The sequence below is a fragment of the Fistularia commersonii genome, chromosome 20 (genome assembly GCF_037954325.1).
Source record: "Fistularia commersonii isolate RoL2024-O1a breed Wild chromosome 20, RoL_Fcom_v1.0, whole genome shotgun sequence".
NCBI classification, from domain to species: Eukaryota; Metazoa; Chordata; class Actinopteri; order Syngnathiformes; family Fistulariidae; genus Fistularia; species Fistularia commersonii.
Window position 1 is genome coordinate 9,608,056 of NC_141303.1, and position 21,675 is coordinate 9,629,730.

A 21,675-nucleotide genomic window follows, 5' to 3' on the forward strand; every position below is an offset into this window, starting at 1 on the left:
TATGGAGTTCAGAGGCCAGCAGTGAGAAGACTTGTGTCTTTGAGGACAAATAGTTGAGATTCATAATGATAAACAGTATGGTAGCAACTTCTGTTGTGTAAATTTATCAAATTAGTAATTAAGTTATCAAATTTCACTCTTCAAACAGCCAAAATAAACAATTTTCAAACTACATTTTTTTTTTATCTGTGTTGCAAGATCTTTGGCTCCCCCCCAACAAAATCATAAATAGAGATTGAACAAAATGTTACCATCAAATGGCTGAATGGTGTCACATCAACTCACTGGGACATTAGAAACAACAGGACAAAGACAATAAACGCTCTTCAAATACCTAATAAACAGAGCTTAAGAAAACACTGAAGAACAAACATTATGACTGAAGTGCTTTAATCTTTATTAACAGCAAAAGCATTGAGTGCAATACCATGAGGCGGGTTTTTTGTAAAGGGAATATTATAATAGACGTCACTAATTTATTATCTAAATCTAGTCACATGTATGGCAGACATTATTTTGTGATTAATGAAGGCCACCTTTAATCTGAAGGGTGGCCAAGTTGTGCGTTTTTCAAAACAGAACCCATAAATAAAGCAGGAAGGGTTTTTTTTCCCCAGTCTGGATCATTGAAAAGTGTGGTGTTTACTTTCAAAGCTTAGTACTCTGACTAAACACTTCATTTTATTATCACATTGAGAATTTGCCAGTTTATATGCAAACTAACATCCGGAAAAAAGACCCTCCACAACTCCATAATTGCACAAAGGTAGAAGTACAAATTCTCTGCAATTACTATTTCATCCAGGTCCTGACAAGAGGAATGGGTTTACTTTTTGGCAGTCTGGAGACGCTCACTCACATTCTCCCAGTTAATGACATTCCAGATAGCCTTAACGTAGTCTGGTCGGACATTCTTGTATTGGAGATAGTAAGCATGCTCCCATACGTCAATACCAAGGAGGGGGATTAGACCTGAGAGGTAGAGACCAAGAAAAAAAAATACCTAAAATGACTGTTTTGATTATTACCAATCTTAGAAAATGGTAGGAGGAGAAACTGTTACCTGTTGTCCCCTGCAGGGGATCCTGGTTTGCACAAGCAGCAATACGAAGACTTCCACTCCCCTGGTCAAATCCAAGCCAGCCCCACCCTGAGCCCTGCACTGCTACTGTAGCAGCAGACATCTTCTCTTTCATCTTTTGGAAGGAGCCAAAGTCTCGTTTGATTGCTTCCATCAGCTCTCCTTAAAGAGGTGACATAAAAAGTATTATAGAAGAAATTCCTTTAAGTTGATGCAACATTCGTAACACCTTGGAATGCTCCTGCTGTGTCCATTTAAGCTGAACTGTTGAAACCATTATGTATCAGAATATTCAATAATCAAACCCCTCACCCTGGTTGACATCACATTAATAGAAATTGATTTCAGATACTTCAGCAAACGCCCCCTACTGGTGCATCTTTACTATTGCAGCATGAAAAAATACAAAATTCTCAATTTTGCCTAAGTTTCAGGTATTGCTCTGCATTTTCCTCAGGGACCACGGAGTACTTTATTTTGACCAAAATGTCAACAGGCTTCCTCACAATTCTAACTGCGTGTCCAGTACTCAACAACACTTAGCCAGATGGACTACAAACATTGTAATGATTATAATTTACAGGCAGATTAATGGTTATCTAAAAGAATCATTAGTCTCTAATACAAAAAATGGTATTTACTGTTAATGTGAAAGGCATGGACCTCAAAACAAAGTGTCTCTACCTTACCTTGGGGCTCACCTCCACCATTTGGAGTTAAGTTTGTCCAGAATATAGTATGGTTAATGTGGCCTCCTCCATTAAACTTCAGAGCAGGCTGAAGAGTAACCTGTGCCGTCACATCACCTGAAATCAATAGCAAATACACACAGGTCATTAATAAAATGATATGTGGTATTTTACGATGTATTATAATTATAAAAAAGGGACTTTACCAAGCAACTAGATCCAAACCAAGTACTGGAGAAATATTTCATTTTTCCAGTGTTTTCATCACTAAATGTTAACTGAGAAGAGGATGAAAGCGAATATAGGAGGTATAAATGGTTATGATGTTTTAGAGGAAAATATACTAAGAGGTCTGAAGGGTGTCTAATTATTCTGTAGCCATAGGTCAATGATGCTGTTTAGTGAAATACAACTTAAGAACACATGGCTAAATATAGTGTTGTATCTGGATTTGGTTGATACAATTTGAGGCTCAATACACTCAATATGTCTAATGGGCAAAAAAATGAAAAAAACTACGATTTCAAGAATTGTAATTTAGACTTATTCTTTTATGATGTCATCATTTAACATAAAATGAAATTCCAGAGTAAACGACAAAATAAAATTTTTCCCTCTGTATTCAAAACAACCTTAACCCTTCATTCAATACCATTACAGTCCAGCAAAACAGAGACCCCCCCCCATAAAGTCTCGCTGTTGGAGATAACTGATTTGATATTGTAGCGTGGGGTGGGTACTGGCCAGCGGAACCCCAGAATCCTTTGAGAGTGATGACGATGACGGTTGGGAGCTTCCCTTGTTTCTGTGTTTAAGACCTCCATGATTGAATGACTGTATAATGTTGTGTTTGATGTCGGAAACTAACCTACACAGTTAGTTATCATAACGGGGGGAGTGCACCCTCAGGCTAACTGTTAGCACTGAGAGATATACTCCCTCGGTTTCCATTATCTGGTGTAAGATGAGTGAATGCCATTACCTAGACCAATTTCTCTTTATTACTACCATTACCTAACCTTCTGCTGAACATTGCTCAATGCAATGTTGTAATCAATGGTTTGACAACAAAGAAAATAATGCCATCAAACTTAAGTGTACACTGGTTCAAAATTATACTACTGCTCCATACTTAGTTATTTAACACCACTATGATTAGTTTAACTCAATATACATAAGCAGCTAATTTACAAATGAATGTGATTTCAGGTTAGTACCTCTTGCAAGTGCCTCTTGATATTTCTCCTCAGTGACATTGAGATTGTTGACATATGTGGCATGATGCTTGCTATGGTGCAGTTGCATTATCTCTGCGCTGATGTGCGGCTCCAGAGCCCCATAGTCGTAGGTCAGGTCTGGGAGCGTATGCTTCTGCCTTGACGCAGCAACATTGTTTAAGGTTTGGCTTAAGTTAGCTGCACACCTGAAATGAGCAGACAAACTTGTGAGATCATCAGATTTAAAGCATTGAATTTTGTTAAGCATGTTAAAGTAGACAATGACACTGTGACAAAATGAATAAATGAGAATAACGTCACCTACGAAGGCTCTGTGGTTACATTGCATTATTTAAGCCAGTGAGCCTACCATTGATAGATTTACCGGCTAACCGGAATTCTATGTAAACAGCAGAGAAAAAAATGTATATCAGTGGCATGAATCTCTCATTTAGACTAAGGGTAAACCTCCCGCATTAAGTTTCTCAATGAGGACAGAAACACATGGTATCTATACTGACAAGTATAATTGTAAATCTTCCCTAAAACATACAAAAGTGGCGTTTTAAAGTAAGGCTATCAGTGTAGGACGACGCAAACGAAACTATTAAGGGATTGGAATTTCGCAAGCTTACCTAACTGAACAGCTACACTGAGTTAGCAAGCGACCCGGCTAGCTATTAGCTAACGTAGGAGCTGCAAGTCAGTGAAAACGACGCGAACGAATCGTTGTTGACATGTGCAATGTCAAACAAATGTCACGAATACAGTGTTTTGTTTTAGTTTTACCTGCGTATCTGACCAACTCTACAAAGCATGCTCGTGATATTGCTCTTAGGGGTGACCAGCAGGAAGAAGAGACACTTTGAATTGCTGCCCTTGAAATGTTAAGTTTCAACTTAATAGCGTAGGCGACCGTACCATTATCGCGGATGGGGGGGAGAGACTTGAACAAGTGGACAGACCTGAGATCATAAAGTCAGTTTCCACAAAAGTATGATCGTTACAGATGTAAGGAAATATGTAAAATATGTAAATATGTTACAAATGTGCATGTTAATACAACTGTGTAACGCGTTTTATCCTCGATCTTGGATTATAACGGCATCATATTACGTGAACGCACCATCAGCATTGACGCACTTTTAATGCAACACGAATTGTTCGCAAGCAGTGGTTTGCCCTCTACGGATAAACACTTATCTACGGTTGTAAAAAACACATGTAGAGTGGATCAATAAATTTCAATTAACAAATGCTTACACTCCAATCGTTGTAAAGCTGTATGAATGCACTCATGTGACTGTCCTTGACCAATCAGAGGGACAAAAAAACTCTCGAGATGAATTTTGCTAAAACATCGATGAATAAAGACTTTAATAATACACACCATTAATGAAATATCTCAAAAAGCAAACATAAAATTTAAACAGAAACGTAAAAATATATCAAAATTGATATGGTCACGATGTCCATTGTTTTAAATTTAGCATTTTATTTTCAGTTTTCATAACCGTACAGTAACGTAAATGATCATGTGACATCCCATCCACATATCACAGGCGATGTCAGAGATCGTCTATATTAGAGTAATGAATCCAAAAGAATAATTTAATATGATACTTTCACCGGCACCAACTGTTTGAATAGTTAGCATGCATGTGCTACATTGTTTGTTTTTGAATTCATATGTTTAAAAAACTCATTTCAAATTTATAAACGAGGTGATCATAAAATAATACATTGGAACTAGAATAAGTTCCTCATTTTAAAATGTTACATTTATGACTGGGAGCATGTATGACTTTTTATATGTTTAGTCAATTTGGACTTATTGAAACGTGCTCCTGGTATTCAGTCAACACCTAACATCTTATCCTTTGAACATACCATTGAAAAATGAATGTCCGTCTGAAGCGGCTACTTGTTTTGTTGCAGTATATTAAAAAGGGTATCTCGGCTCTAACCTGCTTTCAAAGATTGTATTTTTCGGTTAATAAAATATAAGGCATAAAATATAGCAGATCGTCAATGCCCTTGAATTGTTTTGGTGACAAGATCACCGTTGTAATGACGTCCTCTGCTAAAATAATAGTTCGTATGGCCTACATTTACGTACTAGAACATAGCAGCAGAGTGAGATATCATCTTTTCTCTGTACTCTCTGATCGTACTCTGCAGCGCGGTGAGTGCAGAGTGTGGCCATCAGAGCCGTACTGTCCTGCCCTCGCCGAGGAAGATGACGGTGACTACTTTGGAGCGATTGAGCCAAATCTAATTCCACGGCTAAATTTTAATTAAGTCGCAGTTTTCGTCTAGCTCAAATACATACAAACGCCCGAGCGATCCAAAAAACACCGAAAGCGGGAGGCCTGGTAAGTGCTGTGATGTTCTCGGGCCTGACATCTGCAGCGAAGAGCCCGCTAACGTCAGTTTCAGGGAAAGGAGCGCAAGGGAGGGAGTCATTTCCTTCACCGCCATTTTGTGATAACAAGGTGCTGAAAACAGAGCCAAGACCTGCATGCGGCTGGGCTTGATGTTTAAAGAAAATACCAAGGCCAAACAGCCAAATCCCGTCGCATCTATGTAATTTGTCAACTGTCGATAAACGTTGTTAACAGCCAAGAGGTAATCTTAGAGCTCATTTTCTATTTCTTGTTCTTCCGAGCTGGTGACTATCCGTACCCCACAAGCTAACACCAACACTAACGCTTAGTTCGTCTGATCTTAAGAAAACGTAACTAAATGGTTATCTTTCACATGCTAACGCGTTGGCTCCAAATATTCAGCGACGTTTAAGTAGCCTAGTTTGTATTGAGTCCGTTTGAAATATTTTTTAACATTGCTGCGTGTGAATAGCTAGGTCGAACCATTCGGGATGATGCAGGCATTTGAATACAGGGCACTCCGGTTTCATCAATGTTTCTTGTGTACCCTTGCAGTTCACGATGACCAACGAGGAGCCCCTGCCCAAAAAGGTAAATCCTTGTTGTATCTCGCTACCTTTACATGTTTAATAGCTATCGCAGCCTTCGTCTAACATCCGTTCTCTTTTTATCCAGGTTCGCCTCTGTGAATCTGATATGAAGACATTGACTCGAGAGGAGTTGTGTACAAGGTAAGTTGCGGCTCTGCTTATGGAGATTTGTTGCGTTGTTTGGAATTTTGATCCATTCAAGCTGAGCAGCTCATGTTTACACGTTCTGACCCCTTTAGGTGGAAACAGCACGAAGCATATGTGCAGGTCCTTGAGGCAAAATATGCAGAGCTATGCTGTAAGTACATCTGCTACAAATCCCATATTTCTCTTGCCAGAGCCAATCATGTCAGCATTTTCAAACTTTTTCTTTAATCACAATATGTTCCTGCTTTTGAAAATGCATTTTTCCTCTGATCTGTTTGCTATCTCTTTACTCAACCAGCCAACGATGTAACAGGCCTGAAGGAATCAGAGGAGAAGCTCAAGCAGCAGCAGCAGGAGTCTGCACGCAGGGAGAACATCTTGGTCATGCGACTTGCCACCAAGGAGCAGGAAATGCAAGAGTGCACTGTATGTACCTGATTTCTACCTTAATGTGTATAGGATTACATCATGCAAATGACTTTATTAGTCTAATAAGGGAAGAACTTTGATGTATGTGAATTTCTTTAAAAAAAAGTGTTGAATTTGACAATACCCTTGTAGTCTCTCATATAAACTATGTAACAGAACTTGGTTCACTTTTAGTTACTACTAACTAATAAACTTAGATTTTGCATTAGTCAGCTATGAAAGAAGCTACATTCAGAGCTGCATTTGACTTTTCTTTGTATTTTGTGAAGTAGATTTTTCTCCTCAAAAAATGTTAGAATTTTAAAAAGCCAAATCGAATCATTGTCACTGAATTTGCAACTAATTGACCAATTGACCAATCTTTATTATCTTGGTATTGCATTGCATCTTGTAATTTACTACCATATTACCGAATCAAGAAGGCTTCCTCTGCTCTTATCAGTCTGCCTGCTGGTGGATCACCCACTGGCTTTATGACACCACATGTCTTGTAAGGCAGCTGAGGTGAATCCAACTTCTTTACCACAATGTGGTTCCTTTGCTTTATACCTTTGATCTCTCCAGTTGTGGTCCACACGTTTTACCCTTGTTTCATCTGCGAATGTATTGATGTAATCTTAATTAGATCTTTGAAAGCTTTGTAGAATTCAGGTTACCAGGCATATTGTCATAGTATTTGACATGCACAATTGCAACATAAAAGATTTGCAATCTCTTGTGGTGACAGACTTGGTTAAACTGCTAGTTAGATCGGCTGAAGAACACTACCGTGATGTGAGCACTGCACACAACTGGTTTCTGACAATGTTTTTTTTTCTATCCGGTAGACCCAGATCCAGTACCTCAAGCAAGTCCAGCAACCTAGTGCGGCCCAACTGCGGTCATCCATGGTGGACCCAGCCATCAACTTGTTTTTCCTCAAAATGAAGGCTGAACTGGAACAGACTAAAGACAAACTGGAGCAGGCCCAAAATGAACTGAGTGCCTGGAAATTTACACCTGATAGGTAAAGACAATCAAAATAACACCCCCCACCCCCCAAAAAAGTCAAGACCTCCTCACGCCCCCCACCCTCACTCTCACTGCAGGCATGCAGGAACAATGGTGGGGGGGAAGGCTGACAAAAGCTGTACTCACCACAAGACTCAGACTTTACAAAAAGCCAGTCACAACCCCCAAAAAATCTCCCATGTTTTTGTACTCTTGCACTGTGGCAGCCACACATCATATAAACTAAACTGAAAAGACAGTATGGTCAGGTGACACTTGTGTTTCAGCTTTCTCCCCTCGTATCCCCTCACCGTCCAAGGGCCTGAAGGAGTCCGGACTGTTCCTGAAGAGGTGGTCACTCATTACCAACACGGATATACCTGCCCTGCCCCGTCAGCTCAAACCAGACAGTTTGAATATAAAATAGAGGGGTTATGGTGGAGTTTGAGTCAGGCAGGGAGCATCCCTAGCCGAAAACAACAATTGAACATTTTAAGACAGTTCTCGTACTTTCTTGTTAAAGACATTTAACAGTGGATTACGCCACACACATACCTGTTAGGCTGCCTGAGAAATGTAAAGACTTTTGGACAGTCTAGATACATTGCAATAACATGAGGAAAGTTCTAGGATTTAAAAGTAAGACTTTGGGGGTGGGAAGAGCCACTAGAAATGACATTAAAACTGAGCGGAGCCAGACCCTCGTCCCCAAAGGACTATGGTTCAGGCATGAGACTCCAGTCGCCTGTGTCTTCAAGCACAGGCCCCACCACGGTAGAGTGTGTTTACATGTTTTTATTTTGTGACTTGTTTTCTTTTTTATTAGCCTTTCATTTGCTCTTTCTCATGTTTCACTGAAACAAACACTTACTGCAGTGTGTGAATCAAGCTGGATTGGCTTCTGTTGTATAAATAATGTTCACATACTATGTGACAATGCACCATATTGTAAATCAGATGTACAAAATTATGCATCATGAGAGAAAACTCTTTGTTTTCAGTTGAGTAACCACATGACCTGCTGTTGACCCTAAGGTTCTCAGGTCTATCAAAGAAGGTAAAAATAAGATATTTTGGATCTATTTTTAAAATAAAATACAACTGCACAATTCAAATGTAATTGTAATTAATCTGAACTGCTGCAGTCATTGAAAAGCAGAGGTGTGCTGATCTAATTTACATATTACACATTTAAATGTATTTTACATTTTAAAAAGAAAATCAAAGCTATTTCATGTTTTTTAATGATAACAACGTTTATAATTTTGATCAATCTCATTTATCACATATCTCTACACAGTGACAAGTCAGTCATTATAATCAAAACTTGATCATTTTCAACCTTGTGTAGTGCTGAAACTTGAGTTTGCAGTATAGGGGAGAAATGCTATTTTGTACTCTTAGAAGAAATCAAAAAAACAAACAAACACAATTGTTTCTCTGTTGAATGTATCAAACCGTTAACTTTGTTTCATCAATCAATTCTCGAGCTGACTGTATCGTTATATCTCTAATCCTGACAATGAATTAAGTTTTTGCTTAATTCCTTTTAAATATTGACACACACTGCTGTAGGTGTACTGAGTCCTGTTCTCAATTTGTGAATGCAAATGTTTTTTTAACAAGTCATGTTATAAGTTTACAAGATTGTATTTATTGTATCGGTGTGTATTTTTGTGATTGACCTCACAGTCCCTCTCAGCCATGGATTCTGTCTGGTTTTCCCTGTTTTGAACAGCATACTTATTCAGGTTTTAAATTTGAGTTAGCTCAGTCGTCTCAGAGGGCTCAAACACTTTCATCCAGTTTAATGGATTGAAAAGAAATGGCAGTGCATGTTATATGCCGTGTAATGTGTAGAGCCTCGCTGGATTTTTTTCGAGGATTATCGGAAACCAACCCTGTTTTGGATCAGTTTCAATGAGTGAAAGAGTCATCAAAGGTTCAAATTCTTTTTTTTACTACTCTTTGAGCTGCATAAAAAAATTGCCATTATTAATCTTTGAGTATCCTCCAGCCAGATTGCCTGCACAGGCTTATGTAGGCACAGTGGTTAGCTGAGAAATACCGCTAATATTTAAAACTCTTTGTCTGCAAATTTGGCGAAATCTGGGTCAGGATTTTGTAAAAGAATCATGAATTGCTTTTGTGAAAAACAATCGGTGTGTTTTGACATTTGTAGCATTTCTTGACCTATTGTTCGATTGAGAAAGCAGCTCCTTAAGCTATTTGGTTTCACTGTTCAACCTGCCTTTGTGTATTTTGAGTGATGCCGACACAAAAGCTGTGCCTGGTTTTGCAGTGCACATTTTCTTCATTGCTAAACCCAGAGAAATGGATATTCCTGTAGTTTGTCTATCTAATATTGCTATGGGGAATTGATACTCATTGTACTTTTTGAATTGCTCACTTTTGTTCGAAATGTTACCAGATGAATTGAGCTACAGGGTAAGGGATGGGTCTTTCCCTTCAAAGGAATGTGGGATGAGATAGCCTGCTTTGAAGGTTGTGTTAAGCCACAGAGGATCATTCTTGAATATACAACCATGCTTTCATTTAGTTAAAGGAAAAAAAGTATCTTAGATCTTAACCTTAAAAATAATTTGATTTTCAATTTGTGACGATGGAATTCCTGCTACTTTTATACAGCAGTGTACCACGTTAGTCATCATTAAAATGCTGTTTTTGGCTGGATAGTCTTGGAGTGACGGTCAGGGTCAAGAGTATTTGGGAAGGTGGTCAGTCGGAGCAGTTGGCGTCACGTTGGCCGTTGTTTATCTCCTGGTTCACTATGTGATGTGCAACTCGTTTCCCTTACAGCCAAACAGGGAAGAAACTGATGGCCAAGTGTCGAATGCTGATACAAGAAAACCAGGAATTGGGTAGGCAGCTTTCCCAGGGACGAATTGCTCAGCTGGAAGCAGAATTGGCCCTTCAGAAGAAGTACAGCGAAGAGCTGAAAAGCAGTCAGGATGGTAAGAACATAGCCAGTAGTATTTCTTGTGCATCATCTCTATTGTTATTGCGATTAGATTATAGATTTGTCTGTCTGTGGTTTCCCCAGAGTTGAATGACTTTATCATCCAGCTGGATGAGGAAGTAGAGGGAATGCAAAGCACCATCCTTGTCCTACAGCAGCAGTTGAAAGACACTCGTCAGCAGCTCTCCCAGACTCAGGGAGCCTTAGCAGGGCCCAGCAGGACTTCGCCCACTGCTGCCAGCTTGTCTGGTGAAACCTCAAACCAGCCAGAGCAGGCAGGAGCTCCCTCTGAACCCATGGGGAAAGACTTTGGGAGGGTATCCAATGGACCAAGCAATGGCAACTCATCCCAGAGAAGCGAGACCACAACTCCCAGCTTGTACCGGGAGGTCAGCAGCACCGAGGAAGACTTTCCCATGTCCCCCATGGTCTCCAGCCCTGGTGAAGCTGAGACCAAACTATCCAACCACTCGGAGGATGCCTCCGGGAGTCAGACTGGCACTGCGAGAATTGGAGGACCTGTAGGTTTTGGTAGCCAGCTGAGCGCAGGATATGAGAGCGTGGACTCTCCAACGGGCAGTGAGACGTCATTGACTCAGCACTCGAATGACACAGATTCCACCACTGATCCCCATGAGGACAAGGCTGCCCTGGTTACCAAGGGCACCAGGACTGCAGGGTCACGGCACAATCAAAACGGCCTGGACTCCACAACGAGCGACAGTGCAGTTTTGTAATGTAATTTTGACATGATTTATTTTTTCCTTTTTTTTTTTTTTTTCCTTTCTTTTTATACATTATACAAAACAAGGCAACAATTGCATAGTCTGTAACACAGAACTGCTGTCCAAGATATTGTTTTCCTGCTCTTCCCCTTGCCTATCGTGATACCTCTGTCACATTTGTGTTGCTTAACGGGGATAAAACCGGAATGGGTTAATGTTAGATTTGAACTGAGTGGATGTATGATTAAAAAAGATAGTATGTTTCATTCTGCTGTTTATTTGAGCATGTCTATGCTGTTCTTGTTTGAGCTCTAGCCTTTGAAATCAGACATCTGGTGTTGTAACTCATTGTCAAAAGTCAGTAAAATCACTGAATTACAGTAGTTTTCCCAATATTCTGAAGGTAATTTTTAGATGTTGGCCTGTGTTTTTTTTTTTTAATTCAATTTTAGTTTTCATTGACAAAAAAATATTCACAATTCTGTTCTAAAGACTCTGTTGAATTGTGAGTAGTTTATATGCGATGTTCATATTATCTGACTTCAGTCCTTTTCATGTACTGACCAAATACCAATAAAGATTTTTAATACTATATAGTAAAACCAGTTATCGTTTATCTTCAATTCTTATCATGGAGACTTTGTTAGAAAATTACTTAATGGATGTCAGGACTTCTTTGAGTTCCAAGGATTAATTAAATGGAGAAGTACCTTATGAACAATGATATGTGAGCCTTTTAGGATAAGCTGCTTCCGTGACAATTCATCTCTGTTAGAAAAGCACAAGAAAAGATGTTTAGGTACATATACTTGTTCTGGGTACTTGGAAAATATTTATGCGGAAATTGAAACATTAATTGAAAATTATACAGAATGGAAGACGGTTCATGAAGTCAAACTCTTAGCATGTTTGTACAAGATAAAATAAAATGTACCCTCATGATCCCATGATTGGGAAATTGTTTAGCAGCAGCAGCAGCAAGACATAAAAGGACAAGACAGTGACAAGCTAAGAATTAAAAGTAAAAAATAGATATTAAATAAAATGAAGTGTAAAAGTATAATCCAAAAAGGAAAATTAATCTAAAGAGTCTGCTGGAGAAGTTGCTCCACTTTCAAGCCAATGTGAGGTGGCGGTCCAGATTGTCCATGATGGATGGCAGTTTCTTAATTGTAGGGAGCAAAAGGGGTATGAACAGCATATGAGCATGTAACATCTATGAGTGTGTGTGTAATATTAAGGCGATTAAATGTATGCCAATGTACTCTACGCTGTTGTGTGCTGGGGCAGCAGGCTCAAGACAGCTGACACCAACAGACTCAACAAGCTCATCAGGAGAGCTGGATCTGTCCTGGGAGTGGAGCTGGAGTCTGTTGTGCAGGTGTCAGAGAGTAGGATGCTGAGGAAGCTCCTCAGCATCATGGACAACGTCAATCCCCCCCTACATGCCACACTGACATCCTGTCAGAGCTTTTTCAATCGTAGACTGATACCACCAAGGAGTTCCACTGAACGCCACAGGTCTTTCTTACCTGAGGCTATCAGACTTTTTAATTCCTCTCCCTTCAGCCGCAGGGAATCTCAAAATCTTTGTGCTTAAGACCTTAAGACACTTTATAGCCTTGACTTGTTACTTTGACACTTTATAGTTTTGTTTGTATTTCTTATTCTCACCCCTTTTCTATACAGTTTATACAATTTCCTACTGTAATTTATTATTGTTATGTTTTACTTGAAACTCTGGCACAACAATTTCCTTCGGGATAAATAAAGTTGTTCTTATTCTTATTCTTATTCTGCCATTTATAATAATCAGATTCTTCCTCCAAAACGCACGGTGGCGCTGGGGTGCGTTTGATGACTAGTTAGTGCAAACCCTATCCAAACATTCGGTGACAAAGAGTCATTGAAGCGAGCCAAGCAGACCTCAGCAGTGGTGCGTTCAGAACGGTCATTGTGCCCAAAGCCTGCTGAAGAAAGGGTTCCAACCAAGCTTCCGCCATCATGGCCACAGATCCTGTCGTCATCGTTTCCGCTGCGCGTACTCCCATTGGTAAGTTTATAATAATTTCATGAAGGCATAAGGCTGCGACATGTTTACGACACACTGGTTGACAGGTAAACTGTTCAATCACCTTTTAAAGAAGCTGCCAACGGAAGCTAATACTTACAGCAATTTTTGTATGTTTTTGGAAGTTACCCGTCGTTACTGCTGCATCATAGATTCATTGAAGGAAGTGGTAAGTGACGTAAAGTGGTCTTGAGCAGCGATTGGTTCGCTTCTTTTCTGCTCTTGTGATTGGCTGAGAGGTCATAGTGCCACGAAACACGATCTCTCGATGATTGGTTCTTTGGTGTGTCCGGAGCACGGTGGGCGTTCTCTGCTCGAGGATGTTTGTCAATGAACTTGACAGGAGAGTCTTGTTTATAATGTACAAACAGTTGTTTCTAATTATCCTTTTCCAAAGAGCTGTTAGAGACAAAGTTACGCCGTGTTGAAATTTGGCTGTTTATCCAAGATGTCATTCTAGTTCGAACAAAATGAGAAATATATTTCTCTTTAAGCCACAAAGTCTGATCACATAAATTAAAAGGTGGCTACAATTTTGTCACTTGATAAATCTGATAATCGTGTTGTTTGAATAAGACTTTGAGAATGTTCCAATGTTAACCACTACCATTGTGCAGAATGCTTCATAATAAAATGTGGATGTTTGATACATCATTACTGTTTGATAAAGTCATTTGTCATTTGGGATGGGTATTTATACTGTCTAAACAGTAGACCAAGATGATGGGTTTTTAAAATATACAGACAATGTTTTGGAGTTTTTCAACAGCCCAATATAGCATATTTTCCATAATCTATCTTTGACTGAAACCAAAATAAGTATACTATTCAATGACCTACTTAATTTTGATTTGAATTCAGTCCTCTGTTGTTTCCACAGGGTCCTTGAATGGTGCTTTGTCGACTTTGCCTTTGTCTGAACTGTGTTCAGTTGTGATCAAGGATGTTTTGAAACGGGCAGCGGTAAGACCAGAAGAGGTCTCTGAGGTTATCATAGGACAGGTCCTAACAGCAGGTAACATGCCAGAGAATCACTCAGTTCATAACTAAATTTTTTATTGTTTAACTCTAATGTGTGCCCAATTCTGCAACAAGCGACATTCTCTCAATTATTTTGACTCAATGTGCATTTTTTCGTCTTCTGTCATTTAGGTCACGGACAGAACCCAGCACGTCAGGCCAGTGTTCATGCAGGTATCCCCTACCCTGTCCCAGCCTGGAGCTGCCAGATGGTGTGTGGTTCAGGGCTGAAAGCTGTGTGCCTGGGAGTTCAGTCCATTCAGACTGGAGAGGCTACGGTGGTGGTCGCAGGGGGCATGGAGAGTATGAGCAGGGTATGTGGTAAGAAGTGGGAAAGCTGCAGACGGTTATCCAGTTACCAGAGCCGAGCAATAAGAAATTTAGAAGCTTGGTGCAGTCTGCGCCTCAAGAGTTTTCAGCACTGGATTTAGCACTACATGTCTGGCATAACTGGTCCTCTTTATGAAATTTGCTTGTCATTATTTGACTTGCACACTCAGACATGATAACATTCAAAATACATCTAGGCAGTCAGGAGATATATCAGTTATAAAAAGATGTAAATGCCTGGTAATGAAAAGTTTTATGTTTGTTTGTATGGTTGTACTTGCCCATGTTAATACACTTTGTGTTTTTAGGGCAGTGAAAAAGTCAAACTGATTCCTTTTTTCTTCTGATGACTCTTGACTGTGCTCCAAGTAAAGTCCCATTCCATTCTGTGTGCTCAGGCTCCTCACATTCTGCACATGAGAGCAGGATTGAAGATGGGTGATGCATCTTTACAGGACTCAATGGTGGCTGATGGTCTGACAGATGCCTTCCATGGTTACCACATGGGAATCACAGGTCTGTCAGTTGGTTACATTTCTTTTACAATTTATACGGTATCAGTGAGTTAAATTCTGAAACGTGTCATTAGCGGAGAACGTAGCAAAGCAGTGGGGAGTCACTCGAGAGGAACAGGACGTGTTTGCTGCTCGGTCTCAAAATAAAACTGAAGCCGCACAGAAAGCAGGACATTTTGATAAGGAGATTGTTCCCATCATGGTGCCCTCAAGAAAAGGCAAGGAGAATTTACACTACAATTTACTTTCATTTTTAAAAGTGTTTCCCATACTGTATTTGTGTATTGCAACATATTTTCCTGCCTTAGGTCCAGTGGAGGTTAAGATTGATGAATTTCCTCGTCATGGCAGTAATCTGGACAGTATGTCCAAGCTGAGATCCTGTTTCATTAAGGACAGCAGCGGCACTGTGACTGCTGGGAACTCATCAGGTTTGGAGTTACTGCTCTGTTCCAGACAAATATCAACATAAGTGTAACTCACCAAACAGTGTGCCTCTTTTCACTGGATTTATGTGACATTTCATGTGCCAACCATTTTCCCCCTTTTCCCTAGGTATAAATGATGGGGCAGCAGCAACTGTCCTCATGAGCCAGTCAGAGGCTGCAAGACGTGGCATAAAACCCATGGCCAGAATCATATCATGGGCTCAAGCTGGTCTTGATCCTTCTGTAATGGGAACAGGGCCAATTCCAGCCATCAAGAAAGCGGTGAGAAGACACTCCAGAGAAATAATGATGGAGATTTCAGCCCTACTAATGTGTCAAATTCTGTTAGGTTGAGAAAGCAGCATGGCAGCTGGAGCAAGTTGATTTATTTGAAATAAATGAAGCGTTTGCGTCCCAGTCCATTGCTGTGGTTAAAGAGCTTGCCTTGAATCCAGAAAAGGTCAGTCTTACCACCATCTAGTATTAGAAATGTTCTACTGCTTTTTTTCTAGAAATTACATGGTTTATCCTTTCAGGTCAACGTGAGTGGCGGGGCCATCTCTCTGGGCCACCCTATAGGGATGTCTGGGTGCAGAATACTGGTTACCCTGTTGCATGCACTGCAGAGGACTGGAGGCCAAAAGGGTGTGGCATCACTCTGCATTGGAGGGGGAATGGGTATCGCAATGTGTGTGGAGCGGGTTTAAAATGCAACTTGATCGAGTGCATACTTTAAGTGATTTTGAGATAAATCTAAATTTCAGCTGTAGGATATAAAAGGGAATGTTCACCTCAGTTCTTTCACTTATTGTATCATGAGTTTCCCATCAGTCCTTACTGATTACCAATACAACATTCCTCGGTGTAGAATGCGAAATTATGGGTGACCAGGAAGTATTTAATTAAAGAAATACTGTAGCAGAGATGTTTACATACTATATGTGTGGTGATTTACAAATTGTCAAATGGGAATCTTGTAAGTGAAAACTTTTCTTTCAGCAAAGCATGTGAAATAGACAAGCTAGGAAAGATCTACTTTTTTCACTGTAGAGCTAAGTTTGACTGTCGTGAGTAAAATTCAATGTTTACAATCTATATTTTCTGAGTCATCAACCAGCCTTTGACAAACTATGCAGACAGCAGTCTTCAAATACAACAGTGCGATGACATTACAGGTAATAACCTTTCCTTTTGTGCTTCTTGTACCCTTGCCAGATGTGAAAATGTTTCTAATGATCTTAAAATCAATTAAAACAAAACTGTCAATTAAAATCTGCATAAATGACAAACGTTAATGCTTAAGTAATCAGTCGACTGTCAACCACTAGAGCTTTAATAAGGGTCCAACAAAACAAGCACTTGTTTCACTTGGAGTAAGAGCCCAAATGGAAGGACTTGGAAAACAGTGAACAGGCAAAGAGCACAACCTACACTATGACAGAAAAAGAAGTGCTCCATATGTATAAATACAGACATAAACCAAATTCAGAATCTGCTAGACACTTAATCTTGCAGAGATCCTGACTGCACAGCATCTTTGTATGATTGCCCACCCTCCTTGGGCTCCGGGAACAGTTTGATAAGGTCATCAATGCGCAGGATGGTGATGGCTGCCTCTGTGGCAAACTTAAGGCTCTTGGTCTTAACCATGGTGGGTTCGTACACCCCTGCCTGACGGTTATCTCTTGGCTTGCCATTCACAAGGTCCAAACCAATCCTGCAAAACGTGTCAAAGTTATAGGAAAATGCTCTTGCATAGCATGGAAAAGTTTGGCAAATTATGTGTTTTAAATTTGCCTCGACAGGCTGAACATGCAACAGTGAGCCAGGATCGGTAAAAATTTAACTATATCCTCTGCCTCAAAACAAAGTACCACCTATACATGAAGAACTGAGGCTAACTATCTCGTTGGTAATCTAAAAAAGACAAGTATAAAAAGATGCTCTAAGACTTACCATTTCAGATTTTTGCGCTCAGGATTAACCTGAGCCTCATTGTGGAAGGCACGGAGCTTAGCAACCAGATCAGTAGAGTCCTGTGCGGCATTCACAGCAAGTGTTTTGGGGATGACAAGGAGGGATCGAGCAAACTCAGCAATTGCCAACTGTTCCCGGGAACCCTTGAACAAAAACGTGTGTGTAAATCAGATATGGCTTACCAAATTTTTAGTCTTTGAGTCTTAACATTCATGTGTCGAGGCTTACCATGCTGGTGGCATAGTTCTCAAGATAGATGGACAAAGCTGCCTCCACAGCACCACCCCCTGGCACCACAGACTTTGACTCCAGCACCCTCTTGACCACACAGAGTGCGTCATGCAGTGAACGCTCCATTTCATCACACATAAAGTCATTGGCCCCACGCAAAATGATGGAGGAGGATGTGCGTGCTTTTGTACTGTTAATATAAAAAATTAGGATTCATTAATACTTTGTACCTTCAACTCTGGTGTACACTGGAGCCCTGTAGTGATAAAACTTAGTTTGCACAACTAAGAAATTCTTCATAAAACATATGGTTCTTACTTCTTTACAAGGATGAGTTCATCATCACAGATGCGTTCCTGCACGACTTCTTCAGCCTGACCAAGCATTGTAGCTTCAAAGGTTTCCTCACCCTCCAGATTAGTTAGAGAAGGGCAGACGATGGCTGACAAAAGACAACTGAGGTCATCACCAGTGCTGATGAAAACAACGATACACAAAGTAAAAACATTTCCCTTCTTACCCCCAGTTGCTTTAGCAATGCGTTTGAGGTCTTTCTTAAGAACCCTTCGCACTGCCATGGCTCCTACATCCACAAAATACTTCAGACACATGTCATCAATGCCGCCGGTGGTCAGGACAACATTTGCCCCAGATGCCAAAATCTTTTGGATCCTCTCTTTGGTGATATCAGACTCCCTGTAAAAATGTTGAAATTTCTTTTCAGTTTACATACATGTAAGTCAGGACAATATTTATTGGCAGCTGTAAAAGTTTTGCTATTTTAGCTTTTTTTTGCAGGACCAAACAGATTGTATGACTGTTATCTCATCCAGTGAGCATATAGTATGAATATAATCTACATAGCAATCTTTAGATGTGCAGCCCAAATTAAAGCAGCAACACCTTGGAAAAGCCGCTAGCATTTCTCAGGGCTTTTTTTTAACCCACTTGTATCAATGTGTACACTACCTTTTGGGCTCATAGCAAAATTATTGGAAAACTTGAACAATGAATTCACAGTTAACCTTTGTCTGATCTGGTCAAGCTTCTCTGGGTCATTTATAATGACTTGGACTCCCATCTTCATCTTGGTCTTCTGTAAGCTGAAGTCCAGGCAAGCAATCTTGGCATTAACAACACGCTTAACCATGCCTTTGGACAGAAAACAGCCAATGGCACATAAGGAACATGGAGAGATGACAAATTAGCCATAACCAAAATCTCAGTCATTCTTTATCCATCCCAACATGATACATATTGTCTGATGAGAAAGGAGAGGCCACAATTTAAATAACACTGTGACAACATTACTTTCAAAATCAATATATTTTCTCCCATGCGTATCACTGCACATGCCACCATCAAAGACACGGCAGCAAATAAATGGGAATTTTAGTACATGTTATTTAGGTACTGGAATTTCTGGGCCCTATTTTCAACCTACCTTGAGAGCCAACTGTGCAATTCAGTGCATATCCATTAACTAAGAAACTCTCTTTCTGACTGCGACCATGAGCTTTCAACACATTTACAGAATTGATGGGATATTTGGCCACACCCTTGCTGTCCACAAATTTGACAGCCATGGCAGCATCAACAACCATGTTGGCAAAGAAGTCCGCATCACTGAAGAAAGTGTAAAGGCAAACAATAGTACAGAAACTCTGTAGTATGATGCAAAATAATCTAATTATGACTAGTTGTAGTCATAACTCATACAGACATAGATGAAAACAAAAAAAAATCTGTCAACGCTCAAAAAAATCATGTGCTGATATGAGAGAAAGGATACACTCCAATGATCTTTGAAGACATAGAGGTCTTAGCTGCATTGATTAAGCACTCTCTGCCCAGGTCATCGGTTCCAATGGTGAGGTTTTCATTGATGTAACGCACTGCCTCCCTGCAAGACAGAAAAGTAAAAACAAATAATGTTAAATCTGCAGAGCACATTGATGAACCAGTAGGACTATGGATCTTGCAGTTAGCATCTTACTTGCAAGCTAGACGATATCCACTGATGACAGATGTGGGATGAATCTTTTGCTTCACGAGTTCATCTGCACTCTTCAGTAACTCAGCAGCAAGAATTACCTTGAAGGACAGGCAAACAATTTTAATATATTAAGAAATGTCATTTACTGTATATAATGATTTACCGGCATCCCCTGTAACCCTGAGTGCAGGATAAGCAGCAGACGATGAATGGATGGATGGTTATATTGAGGAGCCAACTGTAATATACCATCATCTTATTAGAGGTTGTAGAAGTAAGGCTACCTAACCCCTTCAGACACAGATGGGTTTATCTTTCCTGTTAGCATAGCCACACATTGTACAAAAACAGATGTGTGGTACTAAAAACAGGATATTACAGGGATCAATTGTAAATTCAATGACAGGTGAATCAAAGATGATTGATACTGGTACACTTCATCCTCCTTGTGGAGTTGTCATAACTTTACTTTACCACTCAAACGGCACATCTGGTAACTTCACTCACCACAGATGTAGTACCATCTCCGACCTCCTTATCCTGCAGGTCCGCCAATTCGCACAAAACCTTCGCTGCTGGGTGCTCCACTTCCAGCAGTTTCAAGATGGTTGCTCCATCATTAGTGATGGTCACATCCTGAAAAATAAAACACACCAAAAGAGCATTTAGAACAAATAAGCGCCAAACATCTTACTTTCAGACTTGAGACACAAACGTGGAAAAAGTTAAGGACACAGACCCCAATATCGTCCACTAACATCTTGTCCAGCCCGACAGGTCCCAGTGAGCTTTTGACGATGTTAGCGATGGATGCGGCGGCCATGACTGCAGACACAAGGGAGCAGGAGGCTATTCTTACTGGACATCTTAAATAACGTCTTTAAGGACTCCCGTTTAATCAGGCGTAGCGGACCGCAGTCATGCATGGATAACATCCCATTAGTAATTTATTAAAAAAATTGTCATTTGTGTGAGTGCAGACTGAACACTTGCCACACCTACAGATCATGACAGTGTTTTTTTAGGATTAGCATAGCCACTCAATTACGAGTGTACTTGAATAGATCAAAATTGGGATTTGGCAGGCATAGTGACTGTATTTCAATTACCGGCATTAAAGCGATCTTCGTTAGACCGATTGCTCAACAGATATGCACAGGCGGTCGGATAGACTATTACCGTTTGCGTTAGCTAGCGTTAGCATAGATCACACGTGTGTTGCACACAGTAAGTTGCGAAACTATTTCTTACCGGTAAACCTCGGACCTTAGAAAATATGTATTGAGCAGCAATTGAATACAACACAAGAGCAAAATAACTCACCATTTTGAGTGCGAACAGACTCCCCAGTTGTTCTCTGGCCGAGCACATTTAACGGACCCTCTAAAAGAGACATTTTGGACCGCCGCACAATCGAGAAGAAAGACGGTGACGCAGTGCATTATGGGTAAGCCCAACTTAATCGGAAGGTTCGAGAAATAAATCTATAAGCACCCATCAGTTTCAGGGAAAAGAGAGTCTGCGTGTATCATATATTTAAGCGTTTAGCTTGTTAAACGATTACAAGTGACGCTGAGTTGTCTTAAGTCCCGAACAATAGTATTTTAAACGGTTCTTTATTTCTACTACATTTCCCATGAACACCCGGAGACATGTGACTTCCAGAAAGAAATGCAGTGCGAGTTAGATGGTGCACCATCCAGTGAAAATAATAGATAGCTCAAAACTGAGAAAAACTTAGCTGGATTACTGCAAACTTCAGTTTTCAGCTTACTTCAGTTTTCAGTTACTTTACTTCAGTTTACAGTAAAGTTTACAGTAAAGTTTACAGTAAAGTTTACAGTTTACAGTAAAGTTTACAAACCTCACAGT

General features: G+C 40.1%; 4 protein-coding genes across 5 annotated transcripts; 2 read left to right on the forward strand and 2 right to left on the reverse strand.

Annotated features, from left to right (window-relative positions):
- Window positions 1-380: 380 nt before the first annotated feature.
- Window positions 381-3,913, reverse strand: sod2 (superoxide dismutase 2, mitochondrial). The gene is made up of 5 exons (XM_086167466.1): window positions 3,777-3,913; window positions 2,988-3,193; window positions 1,771-1,887; window positions 1,064-1,243; window positions 381-972 (listed from the first exon to the last, which is right to left on the reverse strand). The coding sequence occupies exons 1-5, from the start codon at window positions 3,803-3,805 to the stop codon at window positions 827-829; spliced, it is 678 nt and encodes a 225-aa protein (XP_086023592.1). The 5' UTR covers window positions 3,806-3,913; the 3' UTR covers window positions 381-826.
- Window positions 3,914-5,157: 1,244 nt separating this feature from the next.
- Window positions 5,158-11,837, forward strand: wtap (WT1 associated protein). 2 transcript variants are annotated; one of them, XM_086167470.1, is made up of 8 exons: window positions 5,158-5,362; window positions 5,930-5,965; window positions 6,050-6,105; window positions 6,204-6,262; window positions 6,410-6,537; window positions 7,368-7,546; window positions 10,351-10,505; window positions 10,595-11,837. In XM_086167470.1, the coding sequence occupies exons 2-8, from the start codon at window positions 5,936-5,938 to the stop codon at window positions 11,245-11,247; spliced, it is 1,260 nt and encodes a 419-aa protein (XP_086023596.1). In that variant the 5' UTR covers window positions 5,158-5,362; window positions 5,930-5,935; the 3' UTR covers window positions 11,248-11,837. The 2 variants fall into 2 exon arrangements, with proteins under 2 accessions (XP_086023596.1, XP_086023597.1); XM_086167471.1 differs by lacking the exon at window positions 5,158-5,362 and adding an exon at window positions 5,489-5,615.
- A 1,277-nt stretch (window positions 11,838-13,114) lies between these two features.
- On the forward strand, window positions 13,115-16,871 carry acat2 (acetyl-CoA acetyltransferase 2). Its single transcript, XM_086167472.1, has 9 exons — window positions 13,115-13,288; window positions 14,187-14,321; window positions 14,459-14,640; window positions 15,055-15,172; window positions 15,246-15,389; window positions 15,480-15,602; window positions 15,727-15,881; window positions 15,949-16,059; window positions 16,136-16,871. Exons 1-9 carry the CDS (start codon window positions 13,240-13,242, stop codon window positions 16,304-16,306), a joined length of 1,188 nt encoding a protein of 395 aa, XP_086023598.1. The 5' UTR covers window positions 13,115-13,239; the 3' UTR covers window positions 16,307-16,871.
- Window positions 16,872-16,909: 38 nt separating this feature from the next.
- On the reverse strand, window positions 16,910-21,266 carry tcp1 (t-complex 1). Its single transcript, XM_086167469.1, has 12 exons — window positions 21,127-21,266; window positions 20,543-20,628; window positions 20,311-20,439; window positions 19,804-19,901; window positions 19,600-19,710; window positions 19,252-19,433; window positions 18,833-18,959; window positions 18,328-18,503; window positions 18,126-18,249; window positions 17,805-17,997; window positions 17,556-17,719; window positions 16,910-17,316 (listed from the first exon to the last, which is right to left on the reverse strand). The coding sequence occupies exons 1-12, from the start codon at window positions 21,197-21,199 to the stop codon at window positions 17,103-17,105; spliced, it is 1,677 nt and encodes a 558-aa protein (XP_086023595.1). The 5' UTR covers window positions 21,200-21,266; the 3' UTR covers window positions 16,910-17,102.
- Window positions 21,267-21,675: the final 409 nt, after the last annotated feature.

Coding starts and splice junctions, on each gene's coding strand:
- sod2 (XM_086167466.1), bottom strand. CDS start 3,805: ATGCTTTGTAGAGTTGGTCAGATACGCAG. Junction 3,194..3,776: donor AGAGTTGGTCAGATACGCAG/GTAAAACTAAAA, acceptor TGCTCATTTCAG/GTGTGCAGCTAACTTAAGCC. Junction 1,888..2,987: donor TCAAGAGGCACTTGCAAGAG/GTACTAACCTGA, acceptor TATTGATTTCAG/GTGATGTGACGGCACAGGTT.
- wtap (XM_086167470.1), top strand. CDS start 5,936: ATGACCAACGAGGAGCCCCTGCCCAAAAAG. Junction 5,966..6,049: donor AGGAGCCCCTGCCCAAAAAG/GTAAATCCTTGT, acceptor CTTTTTATCCAG/GTTCGCCTCTGTGAATCTGA. Junction 6,106..6,203: donor CGAGAGGAGTTGTGTACAAG/GTAAGTTGCGGC, acceptor TGACCCCTTTAG/GTGGAAACAGCACGAAGCAT.
- acat2 (XM_086167472.1), top strand. CDS start 13,240: ATGGCCACAGATCCTGTCGTCATCGTTTCCGCTGCGCGTACTCCCATT. Junction 14,641..15,054: donor GCATGGAGAGTATGAGCAGG/GTATGTGGTAAG, acceptor CTGTGTGCTCAG/GCTCCTCACATTCTGCACAT. Junction 15,882..15,948: donor TTCCAGCCATCAAGAAAGCG/GTGAGAAGACAC, acceptor AAATTCTGTTAG/GTTGAGAAAGCAGCATGGCA.
- tcp1 (XM_086167469.1), bottom strand. CDS start 21,199: ATGTCTCTTTTAGAGGGTCCGTTAAATGTGCTCGGCCAGAGAACAACT. Junction 19,434..19,599: donor TCTTCAAAGATCATTGGAGT/GTATCCTTTCTC, acceptor CACTTTCTTCAG/TGATGCGGACTTCTTTGCCA. Junction 18,250..18,327: donor CATTGCTAAAGCAACTGGGG/GTAAGAAGGGAA, acceptor GTCTTTTGTCAG/CCATCGTCTGCCCTTCTCTA.